Source organism: Osmerus mordax, chromosome 18 (genome assembly GCF_038355195.1).
Source record: "Osmerus mordax isolate fOsmMor3 chromosome 18, fOsmMor3.pri, whole genome shotgun sequence".
Lineage (NCBI taxonomy): Eukaryota > Metazoa > Chordata > Actinopteri > Osmeriformes > Osmeridae > Osmerus > Osmerus mordax.
In genome coordinates, this window is record NC_090067.1 from 2,756,419 (window position 1) to 2,766,337 (window position 9,919).

General features: G+C 45.5%; 1 protein-coding gene across 1 annotated transcript; it reads right to left on the reverse strand.

The window, feature by feature from the left end:
- Positions 1–379: 379 nt before the first annotated feature.
- On the reverse strand, positions 380–4,937 carry glmp (glycosylated lysosomal membrane protein). Its single transcript, XM_067255971.1, has 6 exons — positions 4,827–4,937; positions 3,035–3,307; positions 2,702–2,896; positions 1,844–2,062; positions 1,417–1,688; positions 380–1,007 (listed from the first exon to the last, which is right to left on the reverse strand). Exons 1-6 carry the CDS (start codon positions 4,935–4,937, stop codon positions 833–835), a joined length of 1,245 nt encoding a protein of 414 aa, XP_067112072.1. The 3' UTR covers positions 380–832.
- Between the last annotated feature and the right edge of the window lie 4,982 nt (positions 4,938–9,919).

Sequence of the window (9,919 nt, forward strand, 5' to 3'; positions counted from 1 at the left end):
GGATAAACACTAAGCAGAAAACACCAGCCGTCAGATCTGCTGTTTAACCAAAGTCATTACGTCACCTTGAGTTGGTCTGGGCCAGCAGGATATTGCAATGCAGTACGGAGAATTCTCCATTATTTGATCATCTCCATCGCCGTTCTTGTTACACTTGATGTGTTTACACTCCTAACCATGTACCCATGAGTAGCATCGGAACGATAAGAAGTGGTCTCTTCTTCGGTTTTCCCTGAGGTTCCCTTCTCCTCTTCTCCTTTCCTCCTCTCCTTTCCTCCTCCCCTCCCCCTCCTCCCCTTCCCTCCCTACCCGTCCTCCCCTACCCCTCCTCCCCTCCCCCTCCCTACCTGTCCTCCCCTAACCCTCCTCCCCTCCTCTTTCTGCCTTCCCTCTCCTCTGTTTCTCTGAGGTCTCTACTATGTTTCAGATCATTCACCTGTACTCTATCCTTCCAAGTTCTATCATCTGCAATGAGAGACCAGTGACTGTGACACAGCCCTACTTGCTTTTTTAAAATGCTGTCATTAGCAAAAAGTATGTTTGATAAGTACCCCAATAAAACATCACTAACTGGAATGTTCAGCGTTGGTCAAAGTCTTTCTTGTGTAGAGACAAACAATGTATACAAACAAATCTGACGATTCAACTGATGGATTCTGGGAAGTACATCAGCCTAATGCTCCACCTAAGTCGTTGATTCTGCATGTCCATCAGTGAAAATCAGAAAAAAGGTTCAGTCTTAGTGACATCTGCCTGAAACCAGAGAGCCTCTTCTCAGTGGTCTGCCAACGGTCGAAGGCAGGGCAGTGTAAATCCATTCTGGCGTTTGGCCTCAGTTAATTGGTTCATAGGCCGCAGGCGTGGGTGTGGCTTTCCCGCGTATGCAGACCCAGACTCCGCCCAGCAGGATAATCAACAGAGGAGTACCCAAGCCCACCGCCATGATGGTCAGAACCAGAGTAGAGAAGGAGTCCATGGGAGCAGAGCCCAGACCCACCAGAACAGTCCTGGAGAGGAGGGAGGAGATGAGGGAGGAGAGGAGAGAGATGGAGAGTGGAATGGAGAGGGGGGGAGAGAGAAATGGGAGATAGGGAGAGAGACAGAAATGGGAGAGAAAGGGAAGGAGATGGAGAGGGGTAAGAGAGAGATGGAAGGGAGAAAGAGAGAAGGAGATAGAAGGAGAGACAAATATGGAGAAGAGGGAGAGGGGGGAGACAGAGGGGTGTATACAGAGGAGGAGAGATCGTCAGAGTGAGGATAGAGTAAAGGAGGAAGAGGGGGAGTGGGAGGAGAAGGGAGGGAGCCAGGAGAGAGAGGGGTAGATAAGAGAAACGAGTCACTTTATGAAGAAAAATACCTTTTGTACAGTTACAAGGGGACCTGGTGTGTGTGTGTGTGTACGGCAGGAGCCCCTACCAGCGGAGGAAGTTGGTGGTGTTATAGTAAGGGTCTCCAGTAATGCTGAAGGTGATGTTGAGGCCGGTGGTGGGGGAGTGGGAGCCCTCCGTGTAGAAGGCCAGGACCAGGCCAGAGGGAGGGGGCCAGGCCAGGGGCTCTGGGGGGGAGTGGTGGCAGGGGGTGGCATCCTCAAACACGGGCTTGGCTTTCCGATAGGCTACGGGCTTCCACTGGGCGTAGCCTAGCACAGAGGACGAGGAGTTGGGGGGAGACGACGCCCACTGAGACACCTGGGAGGAGGGAGAAACGTCAACAACCAGCAGGCTGAGGAATTAGGACAATGGTGGGACAGACAGACAGACAGGCAGGCAGGCAGGCAGGCATACTGTAGAGGGTCAGACAGACAGGCACAGAAAGACAGACAGGTAGACAGACAGACAGTCACCTTGAATATAGACGGGGTGTACTCGTCATCGATGGAGCGAAGCACGTCCACTCTGCTCATGGGATAGGCTCCGCCCACCGACTGCAGCTCCAGGGAAAACCTCGACCCATTGGATCGTGGCTTCACCCCGTCGAGCCACACACTGATCTGGGAGGAGTTTGCGTTGTGTAGGAGGCTGGGCCAACCCTGGTCACGCCCTGCCGCCTCGAAGGCTGAGAACTAACAGGAAGAAGAGAGGCTTCATGAGCCAAAACAGTCTGGCAACACTTTACAATAACGCTCCATTATCTAGTATGTGACAATAAGGTTACATTAACTACCATGTAACTGAAGTAACTATATACAAACTATATTTGTAACTATATTAAAAACATTGTAGGTACATAGGAATTGTATGTAATTGAATTGGGTATAATATTATATGGTCATAATAAGTCTTAGAGGTATAGGTTATTACAAAAGTGTAAGAAGGCACAGTATGGGGCAGGGGTGTAAGAGCTAAGTGGATGTTGTAAAGGGGCACTTAAAGGCTGAGTTACCATAACAAGATCGATGTTGACATCTGCTTCGCCCTGCTATGTTGTTACTATGGGTATTGCTTTGTGGTTACATGGTAGTTAATGTTACCTTAATGTAAAGTGTTAATAACAGTGCTACAGGCTTTAAAGACTACAATTCCCACTTTCCTCAGTATTCTATGCTAATCCAAAGTGGCTTCTTGAAGCTCATAGCGCGGACTTGCAACGCAGCCCAATTTCAAGCATATTCCATTGCACATAGGACATTATGGCAGTGATCTTAACAACGACAAAGACGTGATACTGTGAACAGGACAATGAAGGCTGCTGTTACATTCACCTTCAGACAGAGGGAGCCATTGGAGAAGCTGTCCCCACCGTCGCCTCCGCACAGCAGTGCAGTGTGGGAAACGGGGTCCAGCGTGGCGTTGAGGTCAGCCCAGGTGAACGTCTGCAGCTCGTAGGGGGCCAGGAAGCTGGAGGGGGGCACTTTGGAGGGGTCCGCTGTGTCGTTCACATCGTCGTACTCCCATAGCTGGGTGGCACACAGGGGAGGGGTTAGAAGTGAGGGGAGGGGTTAGAAGTGAAGGATTAGAAGTGAGGGGACGGGTTAGAAGTGAAGACAGTGGTTCAAAACTCCTTGACACACTCAACAGTCGTAATAACACCTCACCCTGGTAAAGACGACAGCGTTACTGTAGAGGATGCTGCTCTGTGGCTCCACCCTCAGGCTGCCGGAGGTATTGTGCGCCAGGAAGGCAGGCCAGTCCACCTCCAGAGTGGAGGACGAAGAGTTGGTGTGCACCAGAAGCAAGGCCGGCGCTCCCTGGCTGCAGAAGAGGAAGTGCAGCGTGTCGTTGACACCCTCGGCCCGCGCGTGCAGCAGGCCAACACCAGGGGGCGGAGTGAGCGAGGGACTGAGACCTGGGTTCAACTCCAGAGACACCTATAGGCCGTAAGGTGATAAGGTGAACCCTGTTATCGTTTCATCCCGCTCCACAGTCTGGCATCTACACAATCTTTAGCTCATAAAAAAGAACGAGTCGTGCTTAGCTACCAAAAAAAGGTTTGTCGCTAAAATTCCAGTCGATTGTCGTTGCGTCTATGTCTTATGCACAACTAGTTTCTTTAGAGCGTAATAGGATTTTGGTGGCACGGTTCGACACGTGATCGTTCTACACCAACAAGGTAGCTGCTTTTTGTCCACATGGATGGACATGGTTGGCAAATAGAGGATGTGACCTTTCACGTCACCTGGATGACCAGAAATTCGGCCCCTGACAGTGTTTTGCATGTGATACACTGCGGCTGCAAAAGTGCCTGTGAGACAGGCAGATGTTCCTGTTTTTCGCTAGGACTGTGTTGCACAGACTAGTGTCGTTGTTGTAATTGTGCTAACACAAAAGAAACTGAGGAACTGGAAGATAATTTTCCTGACACTGACACACAGTGAGGACTGTGTGTCCTTAATCTGTTATTCCTTATTCTGTTTTGTACAGTTTTATATATCTTGGTATATCTATATTTTGGTAGCTTAGCACGACTCGTTCTTTTTTATGAGCTAAAGATTGTGTAGATGCCAGACTGTGGAGCAGGAATCATTTTCTAAAAGACTTTTCGTGGTTCACCTTGCAGCCTACTATGAGAATCCAGTGATAGAGAGGCACAGTCACCAACATAACTTATTCAGACATCTGTATGAGATGCCTTCTGGGTGCTCCAATACGTTGAGAATCCACTATAAATCTATATAGATAGAATAAACAAATGCAATGTATTGACTGTCTCTGTTAGTAGCTTAATGATACTTTTTCAAGGTTTCAAAGAAATAAACAGGAGGACTATTCACTCAGAAAGTTGAGGTGAAGCAATGAGTAACATTGTTTTATTGTCATTACAGTCTATGCACAGCAGGCTAGAGATCTGACTGTTAAGTGTCTGATGGTCGAATACATGTTGACTACCCTTCACGTTAGCCCAGACGTGGCTAAGACTGTGTGAACCGAGATCAGCATCGCTGATTCAGAATATAATGTCCGTCTGTCTGTCTCATCTCCGTTAATATTTGATAGCTAGTGTGCTGTACAACGCTTACTGTTGCATCTCAGGGATTTATTCTTAAACGCAATGTTTGAGTTCTCGTAAAAGAGAGGACTAACGCTAGCTATACGCGACATTCTGTAGTGTAGACAACTCCCTTGATCCCTAACTTCACATGAATCGGTTGTATCCAATACCTTGACAAAGAGCACCTAATATAACTGCCGCACTGCAGCGGTTAGGTAATTAAATTCGATATAATTTAGTGAGTGACAAACTAGACTGGGACAGTCAAATGATGTATAGGAATGTAAAATACCGGTGGCGCCAGCTATTTAAACGGCTAGCACAAGGAAGTGAAGTCAGTAAAACTTGGTCAAGTGCCACTCTATCGCTTTTTCAAAGAACCTAGTTTATAATCTCACCTTCCGACGGTAGCCATCACCCCAGCCGATAAAACACGAGGAAAAACGAACCGTTAAAAGCATAAACAACACACAATGTATAACAGTGTATGTTGTCGTAATCGAAGCCATATTTGTTTTGTCTGGGTAGTTGAAGGTACATCACGTGCCCGCACCCTTAATGGTCAGCTGATGGCGCGTCATATATACCACGGGACAGTTTATTCTGGCGATTGTGACACAACTAACTCACTTCAAGCATTAACAGTTGTGTTGTTCATTGCGTTATTAAAGCATGAGGCATACAGCGTAAAGCATAAAGCATGAAGCATTAGCGGTAGGAGCAGGGGCGTCGTTAGATCCTTTTTAAATATAAATTAAATATAATAATATAAATCTGCTGTGCCCCAGTAAAATCTAAAGTTTGAGTTATAACAAGTTACTTTATTAGTCAGTGAGTTATAATCCCGTAAATGCAGTATCCCAACGCTTGTAAAATCAAAGCAGTTTAACCGAAAACACAAACAGAATTCCATGTCAGCGCGCTCTTCTGAGTTTGCCAAAGCCACTGCAGCAGGCACACAGAAGTCAGGTGTCGGACTCGGCACACAAGTCAGAATTGAGGTAGGCTAAGAAAACATTACAAACTAAAGAAAGTTTCTAAATGATAGGCCTACCGATCATCGTATTTTGACTAAAACATAAAAACAATATCACATGAAGCTCAAAAAACAGTATTTGCGCTCAAATGATAGCGAAAAAATGTGCGCGCACGCATTAACTATTGATGTCCCTGCCAAAGCTAATATCAAACTTGCGTCCCTGAACTGTTGTATAGTGGGTTAAAGATCCTGTAAAGTGGAATTGAAAACGAGTTTTAAGTTTACCACACCACAGAAGAATGTGTTATACCCATCCAAATTCTAATGAATATCCAGGGAATATCCTGAGAATCTAAGAAAGGATCTTAATTCTTTGAGGTTCTTGGGCTGCGGCCAGGTTTTCAGGGCTTTCATGTTTGCTGCATCTGTCTCAACTCCATGCTGAGACACAATGTGCCCCAAGTATTTAGCAGATGTTGGAAATCGTGCACTTTTGGGGAGACAGTTTCAGTCCATACTCCCTCAGCTGTTGAAAGACTTACAGCAGTCTGGATTCATGTTCTTCATGTTAAACTTGATCTGGTAGTAGCCCAACTTCAGGTCAAGGACTGAGAACGACTTTGAGCAGGTCAATATAAAAAAAAACGTCTTCCAGATTGGGCAAGGCGGATGCATCTTTTTATGGTCTGAGAGTTGAGCTTCCTGAAATGAATGCACAGTCATACAGATTTGTTCTTCTTTCGAACTACCACGATAGGTGATGGGAAGGAAGATTCTAACTCAAGGATGATGCCAGCTGTCAGCAGCTCTTGGAGGTGTTTCCACACTGCATCCACATTTCCACAGTTAGCCACCAGCAACCCACCAGGCAGGGAGGACATTGATGGCTGCTCTACGGTGACCCATCGTTCTGCGTTGGCACCGTTCACATGGACCAACCCATCGAGAGCGACCGTGCAGCCTGCTGGCACCACCTCGGGTGTGTTCCCCTTCACTTTCACCCATCCCAGGGCACCAGTGCATGCTTGTTTCTGTCTAACTTCAAGAGTCTTAAGAACTGCTTGGTAGCCGTATAATGCTAACTGAGGACGGTTTATGTTCTTCTGAATATGGCTGGAGTAAGGGACATCTAAACAATTAGTGCCAATGAGGATTTGGGGCACATTAGTCACGTCTGGAATTGCTAGCACTAACGTAGGTACTTCAGTTCCTACCTTGGATATGTGGAGATGAGCTTGACGTTTCTGGGAAACGTCAAGCTCATCTCCACATATCAGCAACTTAATGGGATGACTTGATAAATGGCTCTTATACAATGACAGGCGAATTGTGGTGACTTGAGATCCGGTGTCTAAAAGGCAACTGACTCTTCTTCCTCAAATAATTATCTGAGCTGTGCACATTATTCTCACTTAAACCTTTGGTAGTTCAATGGGCGAAGTTTGGTTTTGGGGACACTTGTTGGTCGCTAGTTCAATTCTTCTAGGGCACATTTCTCTCCTTCTATTGCCTGTTTGCCCTTCAACAGAGACTGTCAGTAGTTTAACTGATCCAATTGGAACTGCTGCTCTCTACACCAATGCCTTTTTTCTTCGACCAAGACAGGGTTTGGTTTACTTTCACAACTTGGCATAATATGCCCATCTTCTCCACAGCGGAAACAGTACCCAGGACGAGCCCTGTTAGATGACGGGTCACCAAACCTTGGCTGCTCTGATGTTCTCTGATCAGCAGGTCGGTGTTCCGCTTGGGTTCCAGTCTTCTCTGAGTGTGTGTTCCTCTCTATCTGGTGGTTCTGCACCCAAAGCTCTGCAACTTGTCTCATTAAGCTGTCAGTCTCGGTAGCTTCAACATTAGAGCGTCACAGGCGTTAACTGTTTAGCGGTGTGCTGCCATTTGGAAGCAGCAGGAACTTTTTGTGTAGGCCAAGATGCTTCATTATACATTCTTTTTTAGAAGCACGTCTGTCTTCTTCTGTCCTGATAAGGAATACCAGCTGAGCATAGGAAGGTGGATGCATTTTCTTCCGCTCCAGCTGAAGGCCTGTGATCATGGTTCCAACAGCCTCTACAGAATTGCTTCAGAAGACAACGACTTTGTTCCTCCTCCACAATGCCGTCTCTTCTGATGGCTGTACTCAGGATAACTTCCAGTCTATGCAAGTAGTTTGAAGGCTTCTCACCAGCATTCGGCAAGGTGCTCATGAATTTAGTCTTCCCCACCTTCCACTGAGCCATAGACTGAATCAAGGAGCTCAAGATAAACTGAAGGTAAGGGTTGAGGGCTAACCTGCTTGATAACATCTGTGGCAGGAGGTAGTAGACTGTCTAGTTTGTGTTTCTTTGAAGGAGGTGTATTGCCATACTTAGATTGAAGCAATTAAAAACTTTAACAATAATAACAATAAAAGATTTAATGAACTGGGAGGTATTCCAGAAAGTGTGTTTAGTGAAAACCCTGAGTTGGGTAACCCTGAAATGAGGCAAACTCTGGGTTTTCCGTTCCAGAAAGAGAGGTAACACAAACTGTGGGTTAGTGTCCATGGTCACTGCCTCTGTGAACCGAACCTGCTCGCTGGAAGGCTTTCCTTAATAAACTCTGCATTTGTCCTTATCCCCTCCCACTTTCGGAGCCTGATACAGTTGGCAGACATGGGGTGTCCTTTCCTGGGTCAGCCAATCGATCTCACAGCAGATTTAATTATTTTAGCCTTACGTTAGGAGAGGATTATAAGAGCGCAATTAGATGTGCAATCATTCCCTGATTTTTCGTCACACTCCACAATTTATTTTAAAAACATTCTCAGCCCTTACATTGCTGATGTTACACACCATAGACGTGCACTCAGAACCAACCAAATGCTTTACATTGCTTTCCATTTCTTTATAACATTGGCGATGCAGAACACCTCGGCAAAGCAACAGTGTGTAGAGCCGTAATGAAAGTGGCCCTTGACCTGACCGGGGAACTCAGCAGCATTACAATGTAGCCCACTGCAGGACTAGAGCCTGGGTAGAGGTGACCATAGGGTCAAATCCCCGGTTCTAGTGCCTTTGTCGTGACATGTGTGACATTATTGTGGCATGTGTTGTTCTTCATAATATTGCCACTATTAAGAGGAGAGCAACACCCTGCCGTACAAATCATCGACCCTGAGGACGACCATCCCCTCCACCCTGCAGATGTCCAAGATGGAAGAGCAAATCATTGCCATTTCATTTGGTCTTTATTACCTACAAATAGAAATTCAACAAAGAGTATTTATATATTGTTCCTACAATTAACATTAATTCACCTGTGACAATCAAGCAATTCAATTTCTAGATCTGCCTTTCTAATCTTCAGCCCAAGTACACCATCTATTGGTCAGTACCCTAACTGGGAATACATTAGATTACATTAAACCCAGTTCTACATACAGAATTCACCTGCCATTTACTGAACATCTCACTGTGTGCAGCTATGCTGTGGAGGCTGATGGACCCACCCCTCCTGGCAGTGCCCATCCATGCTCTCTTCAACAGGATCAGAATGTGCATTTCGTTTTCCATTCATTATTCTCATCACTTTAGTGTACATTTGAAACTGACAAATCCACACAAGACTGTAAATAAAAGAACATCAGAGAACTACCAGTAGCTACCATACATGTAGGCCTCTGCATTCCTCTCTATGGCAGCAGTCAACATCTCTTCATCATTATTATCATCATCCTGTGATGAAAAGCATTATGTTTGGGGTACTGCTACTACAAGTTAAAATAAGCATGATTACTTTGTATCATGTCAAATATAATTAAAACCAAAATGGTGTAGGCTACAATCACAAGGCCTATGCAAAATATGCCTTACCTGCTCATTTTATATTTAATTTTAAGTTGCTGCCAAGTGCGCTTTGCGCCCGTGGGATGAACCTGCATGAACATGATATTTTATTCAATTACATTCCACCACTTTTTAACCAATAGCCTAACGGACAGTGTGGTTAAATTTCAATATATGGACCACTGCATTCAAATGTATGCAAATGTATCGGCCAGAAATTGTCTCTCCTTCTCATATTTACCAACACGTATTAACACTTCTATCTGAAGTGTGGTGATGAAGTAGGACAACGTTTTTTGTCGCCGGGTGCCATAGTGGATCCTTGTATCCACCATGGAACTCAATGGAGTTCCATTGATGTTGGCTTTTAAATAGTTAACTCAAGAGTGGACGTAGGCTACTCCGAGTTGATGTAACTAATTAAAATCAGCTTTTCTGGAACCGAAAAGTCGGAGTTTCCCATATTAGGGGAAATCAATTCAGAGTTCAGGGTTGCATGGGTTCACAGTTGAACCTTCTTTCTGGAATACCCCCTGAACGCTCGAAATTCCGTGGGTATCAATGAATTGAACTGAATTGACTGTGGACTGCGCCCTCTGTAGGAACACAACAAACACAACATCCGATATCATGATGACGTCTATCAAACGCGAGGCCAGTTTTATCTCTCTTCACAGACCTCCTCATT

Bases quoted from the DNA above. Each gene is read 5' to 3' on its own strand.
- glmp (XM_067255971.1), bottom strand. From the start codon at position 4,937: ATGGCTTCGATTACGACAACATACACTGTTATACATTGTGTGTTGTTT. The intron at 1,689-1,843 runs GTGACTGTCTGT...CCCTCCTCCCAG, and splicing joins ACACCCCGTCTATATTCAAG to GTGTCTCAGTGGGCGTCGTC. The intron at 1,008-1,416 runs GTAGGGGCTCCT...CCTCCTCTCCAG, and splicing joins ACCACCAACTTCCTCCGCTG to GACTGTTCTGGTGGGTCTGG.